The sequence below is a fragment of the Nothobranchius furzeri genome, chromosome 18, assembly GCF_043380555.1.
Source record: "Nothobranchius furzeri strain GRZ-AD chromosome 18, NfurGRZ-RIMD1, whole genome shotgun sequence".
NCBI lineage: Eukaryota > Metazoa > Chordata > Actinopteri > Cyprinodontiformes > Nothobranchiidae > Nothobranchius > Nothobranchius furzeri.
The window spans coordinates 23,441,676-23,465,622 of record NC_091758.1 but is presented as its reverse complement, the minus strand read 5'-3'; the positions used below and the strand labels follow the sequence as shown (position 1 = coordinate 23,465,622).

At 42.7% G+C, this 23,947-nt stretch overlaps 2 protein-coding genes across 5 annotated transcripts in view; both read left to right on the top strand.

The window, feature by feature from the left end:
- Positions 1-15,497, top strand: part of stard9 (StAR-related lipid transfer (START) domain containing 9) — a 39,339-nt gene extending 23,842 nt beyond the window's left edge. For 2 of the 3 annotated variants that reach the window (XM_070546836.1, XM_070546837.1), the window contains 17 exons: positions 1,737-1,788; positions 2,030-2,155; positions 2,655-2,737; positions 2,860-2,912; positions 3,240-3,433; positions 3,555-4,023; positions 4,100-10,135; positions 10,227-10,430; positions 10,567-10,777; positions 10,975-11,121; positions 11,276-11,366; positions 11,574-11,740; positions 12,731-12,795; positions 12,896-13,098; positions 13,635-13,714; positions 14,041-14,199; positions 14,628-15,497. In XM_070546836.1, the coding sequence (XP_070402937.1) occupies positions 1,737-1,788; positions 2,030-2,155; positions 2,655-2,737; positions 2,860-2,912; positions 3,240-3,433; positions 3,555-4,023; positions 4,100-10,135; positions 10,227-10,430; positions 10,567-10,777; positions 10,975-11,121; positions 11,276-11,366; positions 11,574-11,740; positions 12,731-12,795; positions 12,896-13,098; positions 13,635-13,714; positions 14,041-14,199; positions 14,628-14,747 (8,460 nt within the window). In that variant the 3' untranslated portion in view covers positions 14,748-15,497. The remainder of the gene's footprint in view (positions 1-1,736; positions 1,789-2,029; positions 2,156-2,654; positions 2,738-2,859; positions 2,913-3,239; positions 3,434-3,554; positions 4,024-4,099; positions 10,136-10,226; positions 10,431-10,566; positions 10,778-10,974; positions 11,122-11,275; positions 11,367-11,573; positions 11,741-12,730; positions 12,796-12,895; positions 13,099-13,634; positions 13,715-14,040; positions 14,200-14,627) is intronic. The other variant, XM_015969664.3, reaches the window with a different exon arrangement.
- A 2,531-nt stretch (positions 15,498-18,028) lies between these two features.
- sptb (spectrin, beta, erythrocytic) overlaps positions 18,029-23,947 on the top strand; it is a 43,308-nt gene continuing 37,389 nt past the window's right edge. For both annotated transcript variants that reach the window (XR_011517191.1, XM_015969660.3), the window contains exons 1-2: positions 18,029-18,227; positions 22,514-22,777. Coding sequence is in view for 1 of the 2 variants with exons in the window: in XM_015969660.3 (XP_015825146.3) it covers positions 22,618-22,777 (160 nt within the window). In the remaining variant the exon portion in view is untranslated. The remainder of the gene's footprint in view (positions 18,228-22,513; positions 22,778-23,947) is intronic.

Sequence of the window (23,947 nt, the reverse complement as noted above, 5' to 3'; positions counted from 1 at the left end):
TCTCCACCTCACCCACAAGTACCTCAATTTCTGCTTGTGAAATAGCGCTTCCTTGATCTGCGGTCGTGATCGAAATGCTGCAACAAGCCGGCTTATGTATATGCATGAGATCCACAAGGAACTTTGCCTTGACCATTCGTGGCAGAAAGTGGGCGTGGTGAGGGCGGGATGTGACTAAAAAGCAGCTGAGAACATTTGTAGATAGTTTCTGATTTATGAAGCGGAGATTGCGTGCAGCTGTGCGTACTCCAAGTTTGATAGATCACAAACCTACTTGGCGTAAGTACATTTTTTTGCTGAGCTGAAGTACGATTTTAGTAAATATTCTACACAATGTTTGATAAATGAGACCCCTGATGACTATGCTAGTTCCTCCACTGGGAGAGCTGCGTCCACGTGGGAACGCGTGTGGTCCTGACACCATCAAAAGGAGGTTTTAATTCCTTTAATTCAGAAAAATAAATACAACTATTCATCTTTTTTCTGTGAGGGTAGCTGTAGATTAGAACACCTCCAGGACATTGGGGCGTGCAGGTCACAGCTGACCAGTCTCACCCTCGACAGTCTTTTTGACTTGCTACCATCTGGCAGGAAGCTCCGACCCATTCGGACCAGAACCTCTCGCCACAAGAACAGTTTCTTCTCTTCTTCATTTCCCCTCTTCCCCTCTACATTTAGTTTCAGTTTTTAAGCATTTTTATGTTGTGTATTGTTTTTAATATATTTTAATTTCTGTGAAGCGCTTTGGTCAGTTTTACACTGTTGTAAGGTGCTGTACAAAAAAATTGGCTTGGCTTTATCAGTACTTACACTTTCTAGCATATATTAGCCATTTCCTTAATTATAACCTCTCTATATTATTATTTTATTGTGCTTATTTCTTATTTTTTGCACCAAGTACCGCAACAATTTCCTAATGTTGTGAACCTGTCTCCCACATATGGCAATAAAGCCGTCTGATTCAGATTCTGAATGCAAAACAGTTTTTATCTTAGTGAATGTCAGATTTTGAGTCTTTGGGGCTCCTGTTCAGAGGAACTGGTTTTAGGTGACTGGGTTAGAGTTCAACCCCCAGAGCCTCTTCAGCGGGTCTTTTACCTGTCATGTAACGTAAACGTAGGGCAGATGAGGGGGTGCACAGCTCGACCAACTCATTGTCTTGGATTGAATCAATAGAAATGCTGTGTTAACGCAGTATGGGATGAAACCTTGATGGATCTGTTTATCTGATGTCATCTGATCAATTTAACTAGGAGAAGAAAAGTAGTCATTTTTAGGCATCTGCTATAAAATAACAGAAAAGTTGAAACGTAGTAATGTTTGTTTATGAAGCCTGCTACTGTCAGTGTTCAACTCTTCTTCTGCTGACATTCCTGCTGTTTAGTTGCATCGGTCTGCTTATATTTATGATGCTTTTCAGCTGCAGCAAAGCAGAAACGAACGTAATACAATAAGAAAACACTGAAACTGTTCAGATCTTGTGAACCAACTCATTCCAGAAGGAACAAGTTAATAGGTGTTTTATTATTTATAATGTAGAAAATGTATTTTCCTGCTCACTGCAGCTACTAAAAGACTGATTCTTATATTTGCTGCTTAGCAAGTTTTCAGGTTTTTGTAATAATTGTTAGTCGTGTTCTCTAAAGTCTAAAGTTTCAGCATCTGGGCTACTGCTGAATATTCTGCAGAAACAATCATGCAGAATAATTTTAACCGGTTTTATTTTATTTTTATAGGAAGGAATCACTCACATCGGACCTCCAGATCAATTTGAAGAACCCCATAGAGGTATTAGATTAACTAATTTATAAATGCAAAAATTGCACCAGCATTTATGTCCGGTGTTACCAAATGGAATAGGAAATATCAAGTGATTTTAAATTTTAGCTGCTATCCATAGACAACGGTGAAACGTGAAGTTACTCTTTTGTTTAATGCTGCCCTGAGCCGTGCTGAGCAGTACAGCGGCTGCATCAGCACAGCCTTCTGCATCAAAATGTATGAATCTCTCTCTGAATTCTGTTTGTAGTCCTGCCGGGCAGAGCCAGATGTGAGATTGAAAACCACGGGGGTGTGGTAACGCTCAGACCGCTGCCGGGCTGCGTCTGCCTGCTCAACGACAGAGAGGTCACTGAGCCCTGCAGGCTGGCTCAAGGTCAGTTTGTGTCCACATAAAACAAACCAATAAAAACTAGTTTGTTCTCATTGTTCCGAGTCTTGGATAACTTGTGTTCTTTCCACACAAAAAGCAACATTTCTGCAGGTTTTAATCTGACCTGAGCAATTTATGTAATCTTAATTTAATGGGGTGTTTAACTCAAACTGGTACAGAAGTTATGATCACATGCTGTAAAATAAGTGAAATGTAGTTTATTTGACAGAAGGGCAAAAACAAAGAAAATTAGGCTGAAATCGATTTTTACCTCTGTTGTTACACCGTTGAGCTTGATATCAGATTCAGGTGAGTGTATAGTTACATCTGTGCAGAGTGATTCATCTGAAGATATAGGGCAATGTACACTTATATAAAATAAACGACACACACTTCAATATGTTTGGAATCCTCCCACAAACACACACACACCTGCGCTGTCTGCTCGCACAACACAACAAGCTGAGAGCAGCGTGTGATGAACACGTTCCTGTATCTCCAGGAACAGTCGTCACCTTGGGAGGCGTGCATAAGTTCCGCTTCAACCACCCAGCAGAGGCGGCCATCCTTCGGGAGCGCAGGCGGGTAGGTGCCGCTCACCTGGAAATGAACACGATGCTAATTAAGATCACGGTCGGGATAATATTTGTGATAAGCAGATATTCACTTAACAATGGAGGTAAATTTATTTTCTTTGCTTTTTTCAGGTCAGTGAAGGAGGCACCTACGTGGATCTTTGCCCCCGGACTCCTGCCGATAAGTAAATACCGTCTCAAACTGAAAAACAGACTTTTGTACAGTAGGGATTGTTTTCTGTCAGCTCTATGTGAACATATTTAATAAGAGTTATAGAAATGTACTCACTGCAGAAATAGGTCAGTGCTTCATGTTTCCATTAGCCCTCTCAGTCTCAGCTAGTTGTTTACAGTTCAGTAGTTGCTTAGTTACAGCTGACGCTTGCTTTTAGTCCAATGCTGCTAAAACATCAGTAACCATCCTTCTAGGTTTAATTATTCCTGGATCACTTCATGATTTTCTCAATGTTTTAATCACTTCTCATTCTGTGGATGGTGTGTTTGTTTTGTAGTGCTGAAGAAGCGACGCTGCCGCTGCAGCTGGGCACCTGCCTCGCTCCCACTGAGGAGTCTACAGCCAGGCAGCGCGTAGAGGAGCAGAAACGCTATGTGGAGAGTCTACGGCAGGAGATTCAGGCTGAGCAGAAACGAGCAGAAAGAGACCTGGAAAAAGAGCAGGACCACCTCCAACAGCAGCACGCCGAGTGTAAGTGCTTATTCTGCGCGGGTATTTTGAAATCTAAAGTCAGATTTAAAGTTTAGCTTCATAAGACATAAAAATTAAAGGTTTCCTAGTGCTTAGATTTGCTTTGTTGTTTCAACACCAGTCCAAATGTGGATTTTGCAAGAGAAACGTTGCCTGAAAACAGCAGAGCAGAGACTCACACAGGACTCTGGAGTTCAAGCAAACCTCCTCCCTGCTCCTCTTCTGGAAAAGCTCACTGGCCATCGGAAGGATCTTAGCTTGGATTATCCATCCCAAGTGGTGAGGGTCAGGAAGAAAACGGTCCAGGATGAGCTGCTAAAGCATCACTCCCTCAGACGTGCCAAGAGCCGCCTCCGCCGCAAAAAGCTCCTCTACCAGCTGAAGAAAATTGCCAACAAGCAGCATCTGCTGGACGCTAAGTGGAGGTTACAGCAGCTGGAAAAGTCTCTTCCCTCAGGACTGGACAGTCAGGAGATTCCTGAGATGGAGACGCCGTTAAAACCCAAAGAAAAAAAATGTGTTCCCCGAAGGCATTCGTTTTCAGCAGATATTTTGTCTCGTCTCTACCCTCAGCACACACCAATCTTCAGGTAAGTACATGAAGTCATATCCTTTAAAATAATGAAATAAAATAATCGAATCTGGTTTCTTTTTTCCCATCAACAGACACTTCCTCAGGAGAAACAAATCCACCGAGCGGCCTTTAAATACATTCACAGCGTCTGAGTCTGTTGACGGCAGGAAGTGGGTTTCAGATGAATGTCTTCCTCGAGGAAGAACCCAAAGTTGTTCCAGCTCTGTCTTCTCTGGAAAACATCAGTTTGGTCCAAATCAAGTAAGCATCTCTGAAAGTTTCAGACAAACCTCCAACGAAGAACCACAAGCTGAGCCATGTCTGGGACAGTCGGAGAGAAAACCTCTGCTGCCAAAACGAGATGTGTCTTTTAAGAACAGTCCGGACCAGAAGACAGCGCTAACACTGAAATCACCTCCTAACTCTAATTCATTGCTACCAGTGAGCAAGGAAAATATACGAATCTCTAATACAGACAGATTTGGATCTGAGAAGAACTCTTTTCCAAATGATCAGAGCTCTGATCAGAACTCTGGTTGCACAGATAAAGACAGGCTGGAGATCATCAGTAAAGCTTTGTCTCATTCTGTGGGACCCAGATTAAAAACAGCTCTGTCCAACGTTTTCAGGAAACCCTCTTCAGGTGTGAAGGGAGGACGAGTCCTTAAGCCTCTCAGCAGGATAGCAAATAAATTCTACTGGAGACAAAGAGGAGACAAGAACCTAAGGACCAATCAAAGCGAAGGCATCATTAAAACAGCCATTTCATGTGAGGAGCTTGATCAGAGGACTCCGGTTGAGAACCAAGGACAGAGGCGGTGGCACAGCACAGAAGCTCTGATGAACAAGAACAGTGGACCGATGGCTCACCAGCAGAGACTGGTTCGATGGGTCGAAGAGTGGGGAGAAAGAGATGAAGGGACATCAGACTGTGAGAGTCTTTTCTCCCTCGACTCCCTGTCCTCTGCTTATGCAACAGCCTTAGCAGAGCAGCTGAGATACGAGGAAACAAGCGAAGCAGAAAGCGAAGACAGTGAACTGTCTAAAGATTCCTTAACTATGGAGATCAGTGGAAAATTTACGACAGTGAGGAGATGTAAACAAACAGTGGTACCAACTTATTCCCTGGTGAGAGATTCTGCAGCACAGCCTGGATTTCTGAAACCACCTGGAACCCCAACAGAAGCCTCCTCAGATCCAACAAGGACATCTCTTTCTCAATCCTCCATAGCTGCTGATTCCAGGGGAAGAGATGCTGTGGATAAAATAACAAACGACTTCAGGAATATGCCGTACATTTTATCCAACAGCCCATGCTCTCTAATCAGCTGCAGTGTGAGGGAAGATTTGCAGGTAGTCACTGACACCTGGTCCTACGCTGATACTGCTGAAAGTCCAAGGATTGTCAGGAACTCTCCGCTTTTACAGAAACAAATAACTCCCAGTCCTTTTGGGACAAAACTCTCAGACTCACTGAGTGGATCTAAAACATCCATACCCGCTAGCTCTGCGATGATTAATGTCAAAACACTGGAGAATGTCCTTGAACTGTCAAGAGAGTCGCAGGATCGTCCAACTTCAGATTTATTGATCTCAAAAACCCACAAAAATGCAGGATGTTTTATAGAACAGTCGCAAGATATTCAAGTTACAGATTCAAGGAGTTCAAGCTGCGGCACAAGCGCACCTGAGTCTTCACACCAAACTACAGAAGAAACATCGGGTCAATCTCACGTGTCTGCGGCTGGACTTGGTGTGGTGGCTGCCAACATGACAATGTCCTCGATGTTCTCTGACATGCGTAGCTCAAGTTTTCCAGCAGCTGTGCATTTCTATACAAGTTCATCTAATTACGGGGGAGTGCTGGATGAGATTAAGCCTTCAGCCAAAGCAGCCCCAGACACTGATGGGACAAATGTTACAGATGTGCAACAAAGTTTTTTTAAGAAAGCAGAAGATTTAACAGGTAAACGGACTGAAACCAAAAGCACCGAGCTGCCTGTTGCCTTGCAACAGGATGTTGTGAAGTCGACTTGTAAAAATTCCAGAAAAAGGAACAAAGACCAACAAATTGCTTTTATTGGAGGCCTGAAAATTCCAAAACGGAGCGACGACGGGGAGTTGGAAACTTTCTCCTTCACACCGGGTGACATTTTGGGTGGTATTTGCCCGAGGCACCATAAAAACAGCAGGGACTTTAAAGGAGAACGATCTTTTGTGGAACACGACGACCGAGATTGTGTTTGTAATCATGGCAATGCTAGACAAGATACCGCAGCTTCAGATGTGCTTCCATTTACTAATATCAAGAACAGAGAACAGGAGCCAAATGGTCAGATCTCTGAGTGTTTCCTAAAACACGGAGACAAGCGTTCACAGTGTGATGCCACGGTAGGAAATAATGAGCACGTCGAAAAGGGGGATGTAACACACAAGGAAGTTTTGGAAGATACAGAAAAAGGAGAATGTCAAACGGGTAGCTGCAAAAGTGCCAAACACTTAAGCAAATCAGACGCCATTTGTAGCGCAATTGATCTGAGAATCTCTGAAGTGGTAAAAGAACACATGAAACTGTCAGTGACTGGCAGAGATGGAGCCCGAAACAGCAGGAGTCAAAGTCTGAACACACTGTCATCATATGTGCTTCATTGCTGCTCTGATCGTGATGAACGTAGATGGACAGGAGAGCAGCTGAGGGATGAAAAAGGCAACGATGTGAAAGAAATCCAGAACTTCTGCGGAGATCTTTCAGTGGAGACGGGGCTGAGCAAAAATGTGTTAACTATGAATGAGCACCTGACAAGCAAACTGAATACTGGACACAAATGTTTTGACTCTCAAGAAAATACAAATGAAGATCAACAAAGTGTTGCATCCACCTGTAATGTGGTCATGAGAGATCAAGTGGACAACCAGATCCGATCAGATGGCCCTGGTTGTAATGCTGACCTCGTTTGTCAATTTCAGACCAAACACACAGCTACAAAACCTCAGAAACTAAACCAAGAAACATCTTCCACCATGATTACTGCTTTAGAGGATTTTCATCCTACAGCTACACCTAATAACAATTCATCCAATCAAAATCCACCAAAGATCTTTCAGCATTTCCAAAACAGCCATGAAATCTCCGGGCTCAATAATTTACCAGCTGATGTGATATCGCTAGACAAATATAACCACATCCAGATTACTCTTAATCCTGTCCATGAAGGAAACGATGAGATGTTTCATAAATCAGGGGCTAGACCATCTTTCATAATTCAGGATCAACTCAGCCGTTCACATTCAGAGACCTTGGCTCAGACTTCTCTCTTCAACATGAACCACAAAGAAAAATGTAAAAATCCATCCAGTTCCCCACGAAGCTTCAACCAGCACCATCAAGTGGACAGCAATGAAGCTTTTGAATTAAAAAATGCTGGGTTAGAAAATCCACACGTATCTGCTGAAGAACTCTTAATGCCTGAAGAACGCAGACTTATTAAAACGAGCTGTTGTCATTCTGTAATGATGTCTAAAGAGGCCGCGATGAATAAAGCTGGAGCTATGTTAGGGAATTCTGCAGTCAATAAAAAAATCAAGAGGTTCAGGAAGTCTAACATCAAAACCTGTCCCACTTCTTCCTCTGACTCGTCTCTCAAGTCATCCGATGAGGAAGATGTGGAGAAACTGGGAGCTAGAATGCATCACAGCAGGTTAACCTCTAAATGGGTTAAGCTGGGTGCAGAGAATGATGTCAGTCAGACTCGTGATGAGGAAAGGTCTGCTCCAGTGTCTGCAGTCAAATCTAAATTGAAGGTTCATAATAGAAACAGAGGTACATCTAATAATGAGTACTCCTCTGAAAGGAACCCTTCACCCCCTCAAGCGGCTTCATGGCAAACGGTAGCAGAAAAATTCAGCCTCTGTGGAAATAAACGTGAAGGAAGCCATTTAAACTGTCAAGACTCCCCCATTCATTTTGATTCCAGTGACATCAACCCATTCGTCCATCAGTGGCAGTGTGATGACTCAAACCAGCACTGCTACAGGAACCCGGCTTTCGGAAGCGCTGCCGATCTGTCCTCTACATCTCCGCTTTTAAACGGCTCGGAAAAACAAATGACAAGGTGCTGCAGCGCAGAAAATGGTTTAAATGGACATAATTCCCCTTTCAACTCCCACCTGAGTGCCCACGCAACCAACAAGGGGCTCTCCAGCACGCTTAGCAGCATCGAGGATTGCAAGGGAAAAGCTAACTCGCAGCGCAGTAGCTTAGCCGGTCAGACTCTAAACAGCAGTTGCTCCGGTAACGATGTTCCTGGTGGTTTTAGTAACAACTCCAGTCAGGTGGACGAAATCATGCTTGTTTGTTCATCTGAGCAAGAGTCAACGATAAAAGCACAGAGGTGGAGGACGCATGAACTCGGCACTCAAACTGAATGTCAGCTTGAGATGGTGTGCTGCAGAAGCAACGGTAGTGCTTTCAAAAGTAAAGATCATCACAAACGGAGCAAAACGGACGTTCCATCATCTCGGAGAGGCAAAGTGGATGTTAAACAATCCCCAACGTGGGCCAGTATGGAAAACATGTCGGCTCACATCACCAAGTTGATCGACAGCACTTCAGACCTGCTAGGGGACGTCCAGGGGATGAGGACGGGTGAAGTCAACAAGACCAGTTCAAGGAGCATCAGCTGGTCTGAGAACAGCCCCTCTACCAGATGGGACCGCTCCACTCACACAACCTTAGATGTTGGGATTCAGACAGAGTTTGCAGCTGCGCCAGCAGTCAGAGAGCGATCCAATTCTCATGAAATCAACGTGGTAGTGAAAGTGATCGGTTCTGAGCAGAATACACACTGTGTGAAGCATAAATGTGCAAGAATTAAGAGCACACCTGACCTGAGATTGAACAAGTCTGCTCCCTCGCACTCAGATCCCGACCCAATCAGATCACCCTGGACAAAAGGTGCAGCTGATTGTCACAGACGAGTAAAATCTGCCTCATCTCGATTCTCAAAGCTCAGCAATCCCGAGTCTCCGAGCTGGAGAAGTGCTGCCATATCCGAAATCCAAAATAGATCACCAAAAAAGTACTGCCAAAGTAATCACAGCCCTTGTTCATCAAAACATCCTTCTGCTCTGTGCACAAAAACAGCTACCTACACAGACCGTGCATCATCTCCCATTGTTACCATGGGAACACGTTTCAGACAGAGAGGGAAACAATCACACTGTCATCCAGAATGCAAGAGTCAAAAAATAACCCATCCCTCAGAGGACGGCAGCCTTACAGTTCCCTCTGTTTCAGGTGCCATTCAAAGTCCCAGACAGGACTGTGAGGTTTCCTCCAATAAATCAGAAACTGTATCTCTGGAGAGGGTGAGTGAAGTGAGCTGCTCCAGTCCTCCAGAATCAGAAAAGAGCCTTTCAAGCCCCAGATTATCACTGGATAAATATGCAGATGCTCAAAAGAGAAGCATGTGCTTCAAAGATGAGTGCAGCCACCGGTGCAGCTCCAAACAGCAGGTAACGCCCCAACAGTGGAGCACCGCTATTTCTCCCACACCAAGTCCGAGCGGTGTGCAGGAACAGAAGAAATCCAGCTTCATAGCTGGCTCCGGGGACTTTTGCTTTGAGGATGACCTGGAATCACCAAGTGAGTGCAGCACAGAAGTCCTTGTAAACGCTAAACCTTCCACTTGTGTGTCTCCTCATGAGGACAGTCAGAAAGTCCCAGAAGACCTGCCCATGCACGATAAGTTCACCAACTGGTCAGGAGTCCGCCACCACCATCATCAACGGTCAAAACACCCAAACAAACAGACGTTACTTCCACGTTTTGACCACAGAAACTGTCCTGAGTGGGGTGAGACGGAGAGCTCTGGTTTAAACATGGAGGCCGTGGCTCAGAGGGACAGAAGAGCAACAGAGATAATGAAGCTACGTCAGGAGAGGGAGCGGGTGATGGCAACTGTCAGCCTCAATCCCAGCCTGATGCCTTTGACTGTGGAGCTAAAGGAGGCAAAGGTCCATTATGGGCTGGGAGAGACGGATGCTCTGCTGAAGATTCCCTCCCCGCGGTCCAAAGAGGAGCGGCAGCAACGGACCTCAGCTCCTACCAACCAGCAGCTGTATGACAGGTAAAAGCAATACACTTTCTTTCGGAAACACCAGCTCTGGTTCTTTGAAATCTGCTCAAAGCCCTTGTTCTTTTTTTTTTTCTTGTCTCAGACATCGTCTGAGCATCGAGGGTCTGAGGCAGGACAGGAAAGAGCGCCTCCAGATGTATCGGAGAGCTCGCAGTCTGAGTCCCAGCAAAAATCCACATTCCCTTCCTCAAGAAACCGTTTCTTCCTCTAAGGTCTTTACAGCTATTCCCACTCAGTGCAAGAAGTACCTTCAACAGCTTCGCCAGGAGGTGATAGACAACACCAGGTGAGACTAGACTCTTGGTTTTATCAGGTCATAGTGCAATTAATGTATTAATCCTAGATGTAAGTGTGTCTAAGTGAGGAAAAGTCAACATACCAAATGTTATTGACTGTATCTGACCATTTCAAACTGCATTTAGATGTGTCCACCACAATCTCCACCATAGATTACAGGAGCCATGTAGAGGAGAGAGTCCGTATCCGTCTGACATTGAACAGCTGCTGCGGGATTACGGCCGAGCTCGGGAAGAAGCCAGGACGGAGATCGCAAAAGCAAGAGAACGACTGAGAGAGAGGACAGAGCTGGAGAAAAGGAGGCTGCAGCAACTTGCTCTGTCCCAGGAAATCAAGGTCTGCCAGTATATTATTAATGGGTCATATCTGTAGAGAACAATAAGCAATTCTCTTCAGGTATGTTTTAAATGTTTGTGGAGTCCTCTTCTTTGAATAACATCAGTAATCTGCATCGCGAGGGTTTGTGCTTTGGTTGGATGAGCTGATTTATTATGTTAACATTGGAAACTTGACTGATTTAATTATTTTACCAGGATGACCTGAAGCATCGGACAAGAATCAGCAACAGCACGTTGTGCACAGGGTCCAGTTTGAGTCTGTCCTCTGGACCAACATCTGGATACAACAGCAGCCACACACCTCAGCTGCAGCAGTTCACCAAACCTGCCGTAAACCGAAAGGTTCACTTAGTTTTTATTTAGCATTTCAATAGAAATCTAATCTTCAAGAGACTTTGATACAAAATAATTTTAGTCAACTTAAGTTTGTGTGTTTAAAGTGTTCATTTCTTTGTTTTTATAAGCATCATTAAGTAATTGATGCTTTCTTGGTTAGATCACAGGGATCCAAGAAGAAAAGGCGCTTAGGGCACGCCCAGCTACACGTGACTCGGTGAAAACAAAGCTAACGTGGCGGTCAGCTCAAGGTAACGAATATTCACCTTCACCTGTTGACCAGAACTGCTTGTGACGGCAACTGTTTCTGCTTTCGATATTTGATCTTTATGAGAAACGTTTAATTTTACAGACTTTTACCCTAGATGTGTCACGTGTGATGGCGTGTTCATGTTTAATTTTCTTCTTCCTGTCATTTGTGTCCACATGATAAATTAATATTACATTTTATTTATCAGATGTCGACCTCGAACCTCCTGTTGGTGACTTTGAGCCACTGATGGCTTCCTCTCCATCACCGCCAGTATTCGGACGCAAACGCACTGCATCCTTTGCCTCCGCCTCTTCTGTAACAGCAACCTATCAGGACATTACATCTAGTCTCATCAATCAGGTTCTGGCTGAGGTAATTCCCTTTTACAAGAAAACTTAATTGGGCTGCACAGTAGTGCAGTGGTTCAAATCCCGACCTGGGGTCTTTCTGCATGGAGTTTGCATGTTCTCCCTGTGCATGCGTGGGTTCTCTCCGGGTACTCCGGCTTCCTCCCACAGTCCAAAAACATGACTGTTAGGTTCATTGGCCTCTATAAATTGTCCTTAGGTGTGAGTGTGTGTGTGTGCTTGGTTGTGTGTCTCTGTGTTGCCCTGCGATGGACTGGCAACCTGTCCAGGGTGTACCCCATAGGCACCAGCCCCCCGCGACCCTGCGAGGATAAGTGGGTAATCTAAATGTGTATTTTAATATAAAGATGGATTTATTGACTGCTGTAGTTAGCGGTGTTTAGTGAAATGTGATCACCCCCGATTACGTTTTACTTTCACAGATTTAGACTATTTGGGAAGTCGTCTTGAGCAAAAATTCTTCTCATTTTCTAAAGTTGATGTAATAAATGTTTTATTTCGAGATTGGTGATGTTATTACATTTCTTATTTAATTTGGTACCTGATCAGTTTTAGAGTGGTTTCTTTTTCTTAAGTTTTCTTTAAGTCATCAGTCATGCTTAGGCTGCTGGCCTGAGACCCGACCCCGGATGAGCGGCCGAGAATGGATGGCTGGATCTTTAAATCATTCTAGCTTTAATTTGGCAGCTTTTTTTTACTTTTAAGGTCTGCACATACAACTTGTGTGTTGCATATAATTTAATTCTAATGTTTTGATCATGGAGTTAGCCAACTTTTTCAATAACAGTAATATTTTTTGGATTTGCTAAAGTCAGTTAGCTTTGTCGGCCAATTTGAATCAAGTTAACTCCAAACTGCACACTAACAGCTTATATTCTGTCAAGTGATTCATGGAATATTTTACTAACAAACACACACACACACACACACACATGCACTCACACACACGCACGCATTATATAATATTTGAAATATCTGATATTTTTCTCACCAGGTCAGATCGGCCTCTTTCGGGAATTTGGGTAATCTGCTGACGGGCAAAGCCACAGGAGAGTGGAAGTAAGTTTATTTAAACTTGAGACAAACTGTGAAATGACAGATAGACTCACTTTCACAGACATGATTTATGTGCTGATGCATCAAGTCTTTATGTGTTTAGATACCAAGGTGAGGAACGAGGAATTCAGGTGTTCTACAAGCCTTCCTCCAGCCCGTCTGTTCACAGTTTTCTGGGGATTGGGGAACTGGACCGACCCCTGGATGGTCTGTGGAATATAATCTGCCAGATGTCCAAAAGCCACCTGTATAATCCGTCTGTCCGCTCCATGTGGACACGACCACTAGATGACAGCACTCAGCTGGGTAAGCTAATATCGTCACCCTGATTATTTATTAAACTTTAAAACATTGATGTGCTGCCTACACATTAATATATTAGTTATATTAACTTTAAAAGGTCAGATCTTATGAGGAAAATAAAGGTAAATAAAAAAGATTTATTTGTGTTATATAAGTCGAACGTATTCTGAGGAAGAGTTTACCTTGCAAAACATGCATTTTTGCTGAAATGCACTTGTGAATAATATTTATATTTGTTGTTTTTGCAGCAGATCTGTGTATATTTTTGCACGGCTTTATAATAGATCCTGCAAATTCCCCTCACTTGCATCTGTGTCCTTTGACTGTGTAGTACAGTAAAGCGCGGCCGTATTCATCACTGCCAGGCTTGTTAAAGTCCACCTTCACACCTGCATTATGTGTGAATTTAAAACAGCACATCATTATGACCATCTTACCTCTTCTTGTTCGTTTTTGTGTCAACTCCGACTGAACTCATACTTTGTCCACACGTTTGTTACTACAGCCCTTTTGACTCGTTTGTGTCTGTGTTTGTTTAGTTTACATCCTAACAGATCCATCCGCCTGTCACCTCAGCCAGCCACGAGACTTCTGCTGCATCAGCACCGAGTCCAAGCAGGTAAGCACAGCTGCAGCGGCTCTGGTGATTACAGCTGCTCGCCCTCACGCTAAAGATGATTTGCATGCTTTGGTTCAAGGGAAGAAATTTTATTTGCTGTGGTTAAACTGCCGTGTAAACAGTAGTTCGACCACAAAATGCGGAACACGCTCTTTAGATACATTTCATGCTCACTGACCACAGTGTGAGCACTGCTGACCCAGAGGGTCTGTGTGTGTGTGTGTTTAACCACGTCAGATGTTGGCTTTTAGCATTGCGCTCGTCTCTGCTGATTCAAAGGCAGCGCCAGCTGTTTTATTGATGGTACCTCTGTCTCTCTGCCTCAGGGTGGCCTAAGCGTGCTGGCAATGCAGTCTGTGTTTGAGGAGTCTCTGCCCAGACCCAGTGTCGACGCCATCCGAGGGGAGATGATGCCCAGCTGCTGGATCCTGCAGCCAGTCAGACGTCGTGGACAAGAGCTCACTAGGGTCACCTACCTGCTACAGGTAACACGTTTAACTGTTAGGAGCCCCAATCTTCTCTAACTAACATTTTATAAATGTGATAACTTCTTGTGTTGTTGTTTAAAAAAAGTATACTCAAAGGAAAGTGCAGGAAGAGCCAGGAAACCGGAGCTTCCCGTTAGGAAGATGTAGGAGCTGGTTCTGGCGTGACCCTGAGGTTCAGTGCTGATCTACAGCAGAATGAGTTTATAGCTCACTGTTGGCAGACCCCTCTTTGCTAATGAGATTACTTTCATTGAGCTGAAGGCTCGTCAGATCGCTTTTTGTCATTTTTCTCCCAAGTTTACATCTATGGCTTCAGCAGCTGATGCAGGCACAGTTCAGTAGTTGATTACTACGTACATTCTACTGTTTTTTTATTCATTCACAGTACTTGGTGTGAGTTAAGTGTGCCGTTTTGTTTTGTTCAGGTGGACCTTGGGACTCCGTCGTTTCCTCCTCGTCTTCTCAACACTGTTGCCAAGAGACAGGCAGCTGTCATTGCTGATCTTGACGTCTTCTTCTCGTCACAAATGAACAAAACACACTAATGCACGTTAGCAGTGAGCACTCAGACCAAAACCCCTTCAGCCTGGAGTCAGCCGGTCTTTTAAATTTACACCTAAATCTTGTTTACTTGACATTTTTTATTTTATTTTAGAGGCACTGTTAGGTTCATTTCCCTACTAAATGTTGTAGCAGCTTTTTTCTATGAAGCATTTTTTAGATAAAATATTTATATATTTTTTATATTTGTATATGAAGGCTTAAAAAAAAAGAAATCTATTTGACCAAAGATTCATCAAAATGTTTAGACACAAACTTTCCATGTTGCAATACTTTTTTTTTAGCTTTTCCAGGGTTCACGAGACTTTTATTAGTCTATTAAAGAAAATTGGAGATAATAGTGCCTTAAATTTACAATTTCTCCAGTGTTTTAAACCCACAAGCCGGTTCTTTTCTTGTTTTATTGCACCAACACCAAGTTTTTACTTTTTCAAGATAAAAAAATGTACTTCATTTCTACCCAGAGCAATTATTTATTCACAAACTGATTCGTTCTGTTTCTATGAGCAATGTAGATTTGACCAGAAATGACTTTAATTAGCTGAAAATGTCTTTCTGTAGTTCACTAGCAACAAAAGCTAAGACCTGCACGAGAAAGTAGCTTCATGTAGTTAAAAACTGCACTTGAATGTGTTTATTTTTGTGAGTACTACCAATGCCACCCTGAAGAACTAGTTAGCTGTGAAACAGAAGAAAAGTCACGTTTTTGGATGGAGCAAACTAAAAGAGTCAAATCAATGTTTGTAGTTTTCCATTCGCATTTTCTTCCGTTCTGGTTTAGAAATACCGTTTTTAGCAGTTGTAGTGATGTTGTAACGGTTGGTGCTGGGTTTGCAGCTGCTTGCACATGACTTTTTATGCTAATTGTTTGTGTTGCATTGCTTTGTTTGTACGTTATTTAATTCTATGCAGACGCTGATCAGAGATGGGAGTTCTTCGTCATGAAGCCATATTAGTTATTGTGAGGTTCAGGAAGCTTAGGCTCAGTTTCAGAGCAACCAAAGAAGGAAAAGTGAAGCAAAAAATAAAAAATCAGTTTTTGTACAAAAATATCTATTTTGATCTATACAATTTGAAATATGTTGTTCCACTTGTTATTTATGGTGTGTTGCACAGGTGTTTTGTTATACGTGTGATGCGTCCTGTGGTTAATCATTTGTTCTGTTTTTTAATGAAAACAATAAATACAGTAGTTGTAAACAATGTTTTGCTTTTTTAAATAGAAACATTTGATTGTTTTCGATTTTAATTTAGTTGAAAGAAGTTATCTTACAGTGCTTAGAAAAATAATACTGATCTTTTAGATTCCTTTAATTTTTGTTCTTTGTCACTCTAAAATGTTTCATATCAGCAAACAAATGACAATATCAGACATCTGACTGTCATGTTGAGGAGCAGGAGGTTTGAACCCAAGATGCAGAATTCCCAGAATGACTCAGGGTAGCGGTGGTTAAAGAAAAATAATTCCTTCATTTAAAGGAGGATGCGCCAAAAGTCCAAAGCACAAAAAAACAAACAAAAAAACAAACAAACAGAGAATCTCAAAAACACTGAACGCTCAAAAACAAACAAAAGCTCACTCATGAGCACAGATTCGGAGAAACTTGAGAGGGAACAGAACAACGCTGACACAAACACAATGGACCAACAAACATTGAGGGATAAGACGGGGTTTTTAACACAGAGGGAAGCAGTCAGGGGAACAGGTGACATGTGTGAGGAGTGAGGTCTGGAGGGAAGACAGGTGCCATTAATAAACTAAATGGGGAAAGAACTTAAGCAGAGGGGAAGATAAACCATAACCTATAAAACACTAAATAACTCAACCTAAAGACTAAGGGCAAAGATAAACAACTAATGACTAGAGGGGTGAGGAGGACTAATACAAACCAATAGGAACTACATGGGAGTGACTAGGAGGAAACACGAGGGAAGCCTAGAGGGAGCTGGGGAACACAAGGAGACACATGAGGAGAACCTGGAGAGGGCTGGGGAAGCATAAGGACACACAGAGCACAAGGGGACACATGAGGGGAACGCAGAGGATGAACAGGAGGGGGCTGAGGACCAAGGGGACACAGAACACGACACTGACAGCATGAAGTACGCTAAGCTATCTTAAAAAAATCAAAGCATTGTGCCCTGTTATTAAAAAATGAAACATTAAAATACCTCAGAACATCCAAAGCACTGTCTCTTGATTAACCCTTTGATGCATAATGGTCACTACAGTGGACAGGTACTCAGAATTGTTATTTATTTATTTTTGCTATTAAGCACAGCTGTTGAAGACTTTATTGTATGTGAGCCCCTCCATTTGGACTTCAGTAAGGCAAGCCACCATATTTCATGTTCAGAATGCACACCGTTCACTGAGATGGACATGTAATAAATTATTTGTAAATTAACAAAATGTTACAAAAAATATTTGTTGAAATTTGTTTCATTCACACCTAAAGATGAATGAAAAAAATTGTTTAAAAAATCATGGTTGAAGATCTCATAATTCATGCATCAGAGGGTTAAGTTTAAAGTCAGTTTATGTTTCAACAATAAAAAGAGACGCGGTGCAAAAATGGAACGCTACAAGACCAAAAACCACATAAATGCTTGTTTCACATTTACTAAAACCCACCTTGATGATCCTGAAGAGTTTTGGGAAAATATTCAGTGATCTGACAAAACAGAAATGTAGTTTTCTGGAAGGTGTGTCTTCCACTCACACTGCATTAAAAAAACATCATTATGGCATTAGTCAAACATGGTGGTGGTAGTGTGATGGTCTGGGGCAGCTCTGCTGCTTTAGGACCACTGGCTGTTACAGATGGAATCATGAATTCAGTTCTATAGCTGGAAATCCTGCAGGAGAAAGTCTGACCTTTGACTTTACTCTGAACTTTTTCACATAACTTTGTCACCAAAATTATTCTAATAATTTCTTGGAAATGTTTTTTATTTACTTGGCCTACCTTTATCTGATATTTAAATGTCCTTTCAGTGTAATTTCCTATTGAGAGAACGGTGGAGGTGACATTTCTGAGGGTCTGGTGGGTGTGTGTGTGTGTGTGTGTGTGTGTGTGTGTGGGTGGGTGATGTCCGCGCGCGATTAGAGGCCAACCCTGGACCCGTTCCGGGTGGGCGGAGGAGGAGGAGGGTGGGTGATCAAGGTACCGGGAGATCAGAAGTGTCTCTGCCATTTAGAGTCACCAGCTCTTGTCAGGAATGCGCGTACCCCGCGCGCACAGATCATGTACTTTATTTTTAACCCGACAGGGTGGGTCAGTCGCAGGCTTTCGGGAATGACCGTGGAGCGCGCGGAGCCTTTAGCCCCTCTCCCTCTCTCCCCGAGCAGGACCTCCTCGCGCTCAGGACGCCCACACAGGCTCTGACCCCGCCGCTTCAATGGGATTATAACTGCTTTACTGGCGAGATTAAAAACACAAGTCAGGAAAAAACAAAAACAAGTAAGTCTGAATTAAACTCGCTTCTGTTTACTGAATCAAGTCAAATGAACGTATTTGGCCCAAATGTTTATGTTTTGCTTCTTGTTCCCACCTGTTAAACATGGCTGCCATTTTTAAGAGTTTCTTTAAACTTGAGTTTTCTGTCATTTGCTGCATTTTATTCAGTCAGAAACCTTTTTCTTAAACAAAGCAGCTTTTAATTGAGTTTTGTTATCTTTCACGCCACAGTAAAGTGCGCACCATTCTTGCAAGGACACACCTCTAATTAAAGAGGACATGCTTAGTTTGTTTAGATTTAAAATCACACTAAAAAGTAACATGAAAGTGAAAAATTTGATACATTTAGGTAAAAAAAACCTCCACACATGTACATTAATCACCTCTTTTGTATTTTTTATCAAAGTGTAATTTAACCGCTTTCAATGCAGATGGATGTATTTTAAACATATTTTTCTACTTTATATGAGCCTGTGTTTTGTTTTTCTGTACTTAAAATCATCTGAATCCTTCTAAAGTTACCTTCAAGGTCACAGGAGACTGAAATGTACAAGTGAAGACCAGACAGGCACCTTCAGTGTGTACTATCATAGGCTGGAGGACCTCTCTCTCGCCCAGATTAGGCCTTTAGTCGTGCATTTTTCATCCTTTACTGGAAACACTGTTGAGTTTTGATAGAAATGAAAGATTCCCAGCACACCAAAGAGACGCTTCTGCTCATTCCCCTTAAAAGGACAAGTGTGTGTGTGTGTGTCGCCCCATCTGGACTAGGCGTTAGTGTAAACACACTCCAGGAATAATTTACTATTGATTTCTTGCAACCTTTCAAGATCAGGCTCTCCATTGTTTGAGTCTAAACAAAACTGATCACATCATATAATCAATGTACTGTTAGGATTATTCCCAACAGCCTATTCCTAATATTTCCAGTTTAGTTGGAGAACTTTAACTTCCAGCCCGGTTTGTGTTTATGTCTCACATTGTCTCTCCTCAGCCTGCATGCCAGAGTTTCTCCAGCACATGCACAGACTGCAGGTCACACATTCTCACCACACCCAAACACCACTCTCATATTTCATGCCCATCTAATTCAGTTCTGCTCAGAATAATGTGTTTTCTCCGAGCTGCCTGATGCGGTGTTGGGTCATCGGCGAAACATTCCCAAAGAGGAAATCCAACAAAAGTGCTGCTTTGATGTTCACACCAGTCATTCTGCTGGTTGTGATGCAGTCACACCTAAATGTATCCACAGAATTGTGTTTATAAAAGCAAATTCATGTTCAGAATCTTAGAAATAAGAAAACGACAAGAATCTTAAGAAAATTCCGGCTGAAATTTTTATCCCCTCTCTTGAAATTTTATTTCTAAAGAGAGTCTCTTGGTTTTACGATGTTCAGCTATTAAAACATGAATCTACTGGTAAATATGTAAATATAAGTGGCAGAAAAATTAAAAGAGTCATATCAGTCATACGCTTTAGAACTGCAACAATGGTTTGATTTAAGTTAAGTGTGTTTTCTTATGTCCTCTGAAACAAGGAAATTAGAAGAATTATTATTTTTGCGTATTTAAATGGGAGCAGGACACATTTTATAATAGAATATTCCCTCCATCTGCTTTTGTTAGTGTCATTAATTGTCCTTCTATGTCCTTGTAAATTGATAATGTTTGGAATCACTTATAAGGCTGGCGTTTTAAATGATTCATAAATTATTTTTAAAAAGCATTAAAAAATCAGATAGTCAGTAAACTGACCGGAAATGTGTTTACCAATTACTTTTCTGTATGATCACTTAACCAAATAGTGAATAAAACACATTTTAGATGGGTTTGTAGGATTAAAACTTTTTGCAATAACTAAAAAGTCCAAAGTTGGGGCTTTATTGTGAATTTCTGCAAGCTTTATATTTAAAAGTGTGCAACACGCTGTCATCTCGTTACATCTTGTTTTTCCATGTTTGTTTGAGCTTCCAGCTGATAGGATGACCTATTGTTAGACAGGTTTGTAACAGATTACTTTGCTCAAGGCCACCACGGGGGTGTCCGTCAACTCTTTTCTGTCGCCGAACTGTTCAGGAGCAGCTCCTCTCCGTCCAGGTAGCTCAGAATTTACAGCTCATTTGCAGCCGTTGGTGTTTACCGGCCATGTGGAGTCAGTTCTCAGACCGGATTAGAGTCATAAATGTTTGTGTACGACTGACAGGTTGTGGATGTGAGTCTGAGAGGTGTGTAAAGAAGGGTTTGTGCCGTATTTCTGGTGAGGTTGTGTGCCGGATGATAAGGGGATCCCCCGGAGGTGGGTGGAGCGTCTCGGCGCTGATAACAGCCCTCTGCAGAGGACTGATACCACACAGCAGAAGGAGGGAGACCTGTCCAATGGCATCACTGTACACGACTGAGGGCCTCTTCTCTGCATACACTGAACAAACACACTAGTTGTGTGAATTCACCGAAAGGAGGAAGTTTAGTGAATGTTTGTAGTGACTCTTTTAGCCGCTTGCACGTATTTTTTGATGTCCATTTGGAAAATTCAACCTTTTTCTCTTCAATGGCTTGAATTTCTTTTCTAAAAATCTACTAAAAAATGATTTTTTTCACACACATCATTTAATTATCAGCTTGTAAATTACACAGATTTTCTGCACGAGCAATACAAGCCAAATAAGTATAAAATGAACAACATCACAATGATAATTCTGCAAAAAGAGGCTTATTAGCGTTTTGAGGGCTTGAGATTCAGGGCAGTTTTGCGAAAGGAACATTTGTTAACTTCACACACCTCACTAATTCAAACGAACCTGTTAAATCATTGATTAAATTAAACCTAATTCATCATTAATTGTTTTAAATCTGTTAGAGGGTCGTTTATCCAAGTGGTCCATCTCACTTTACAGATTTTCTTAGCAGATCCTTACAATCAAAAACGCATGCACGCACGCACACACACACACACACACACACACACACACACACACACACACACACACACACACACACACACTAGATTGTAACCTACGTGAGCTGCATCATTCAAAATAAGGCGGTTTTTGTCACATTCTGCTCTACAGAGGGGTTATCCCCCCCCCCACACACACACACCATGATAAGAGAGCTATGCTGCATACAGATAGAGCTATCTGAGCGACTGCCCTTCAACCCACCATTCCATGCAGAGAACACACACACACACACACACACACACACACACACACACACACACACACACACACACACACACACACACACACACACACACACACACACACACTGTGGTCTGTCACTGTTCTGCAAAGTGACACATAATTGAGCTTATAGTTTGGGTGTACGGAGTTGGTGGGGCCTCCTTTTCATGCTAGATTATGTAAATTTAAGTCAAATTGTCTAAAAATTCTATTCTGGTTCAGAAGCAGATTTAACTATCAGAAAGACAGCAGTAGCTCTGTAGGCAGAGCGGGTTTTCCAGTAATGGGAAGGTTGCAGGTTCGATCACAGATCCCACCAGAGAACGCTGCTGTTGTGTCCTTGGGCAAGACTCTTAATCCGCCTTGCCTGCTGGTGGTGGTCAGAGGGACGGCGGCGCCTCACCTCTGTCGGTGCGACCCGGGCAGCTGTGACTACATTGTAGCTCCTCCCCACCAGCGTGTGAACATGTGTGTGGATGGGTGAATGCCTGATTGTGTTGTGAAGCGCCTTGGGGGTTTGTAGCACCCTAAGAAGGCGTTATACAAATACAGGCCATTTAAGGTTGTGACTGGATGTAAATCTTCAGCTGATTAACTCAATTCAAGATGGCTGCCAAGACTAAATGACATCTTAAGACTACAAAATAGCTGTAACTCATCAATTAGAAGAAGAAACAGTTTTTATAGCACTTCTCAAGGTAAAACCACGAGGTGCTTCACAAAAACAACAACAAAGCTGAGACTTTCACAGTACAAAACTTTGTAACATCTAAGAAGCTTTTGTTTCTTGTGTCTAAATCCCAAAAAGCGTCTCTTTGATGAGGTTTTTGGAGCTTGTCTCCTTTTCTTGTGGAAAAAGGAACAGAGGCTCATAAGTAAGATGGGTTGTAGTTATGGCGCTCCAAAAATTGGTTTATAAAATGATCCAGTTTATGATCCTGACTAGAAAGGTGGTGGACGAGCAAACCTTCCAGAGGAATCTCGGGAATGGAGATTTATTGACTATCAGCTGGTTTAGAACTCCCAAATTCCTCAGTGGGAACCTTTCTCCTAGTGATGAAGTCAGTTCTTTATTTTCATCATGCAATCATCTTTTATCTGTTTCAGACCACCGTCAGTATTCACCATCCGTCCACCTCCTCTTCATTCAGGACATCTGAGGACGCCAGCTGTCGCCCCCCCCCCATCCACCTGCCACGCTGGCCACCACCATGACTTCCACCACAACTTCCACCACAGATTTTGACAACGTGGAGATCACGCAGCAGTACAGCCACATCAACACCCGCTTCGACCTCTCTGAAGAGGAACTAGACAATGACAACAGCTCCGCCAGGCTGTTTGAGCGCTCGCGCATCAAGGCCCTCGCAGGTGAGTGCCTGCATGGTAAACAGCCCGTGTCCTCTGTGACGGATTCTTGAGATGACAGACTTTTTAACAGCATGAGAAGGGCAGAGAGGATGAGCGTCTGTGTAACTTTGACAGGGTTCAATGAGTTTGAATAAAACAATAACCTTCACTCAAAGAATCTCAAACCACAGGTGATGTTTGGAGCTAAATGTATGCTCCGAAGCGCACTCGCTGCCATAGCTGTGTGTGTGTCTGTGTTTGTGTCATGCTTTCACACACACATTCCCAAGCAGCTGAGCCCCGCCACTCCTCCACACCCTCTGCAAGCAACTGGGATCACTTGCACATTCCCAGATTGTCCACAGGCTGACCGATCTGGACAGCTGCCCTGCCCGTCTGCCTCACATCGCACAGATCTTTTGCATTTCTGGCTAAGCTGCTAGGCTGTGGCCCACCTGTGGGCAGGCTGTTTGTGATTTTAAAATAGCTGTGTTTTTTTTTTGCAGCAGAAGGACACGTAACAGCAGTGGGTCAGGCTATTTTCATGTAAACTAATCTGCAGACACAGGACAGGTCAGATGTGAGTGTGTGAAACACGAGTGCAGCTCTGTGCAGGAGAAGAGGCGTTTTCCTTTTATTCTGACATTCAAACATTAGGAATCGTCTCTTTTTCTCTCAGGAGTAAAAGGCAAAAGGTGAGAGGAGTGTTTCCATCCTGATTTCACTCATGGACATTAGAGAGGCACCGATATTTGATTATTCTTTTTATCTTAAATCAACGGAATATAATTAAAAAAAAAAGTCTGAATAACATCATAAATGACCTATTTGAAGGTAAAAACGTCCACATAGCTTTTTGTTTAGCAACGGTGAGTTCGTGGCCTAAAAAAACACAATCAGCTGCTTTTTGAGTGCAACTTTTGGATCAATATTTTATTATAATGTGCAGCCCCGGTTTCAGACATCCTGCAAAGCGAATTGCTAATTGCTGCATTTAGACCCTCACTCGCTTTGTTTGCTGCTGTTTGGCTTCGATCGACTCGTTTAGTTTATCAGAGCTTCTTCAGTAAAATGCAAAGCCGCCATGTAGAGGGTGTTTACTCGGATAACTGTGGAGTGAACAACCAAAACAAAAAGGCTTAAAGATGCTAAACATCTCCTATAATCAAGGTCGATTATATTAACATCTGT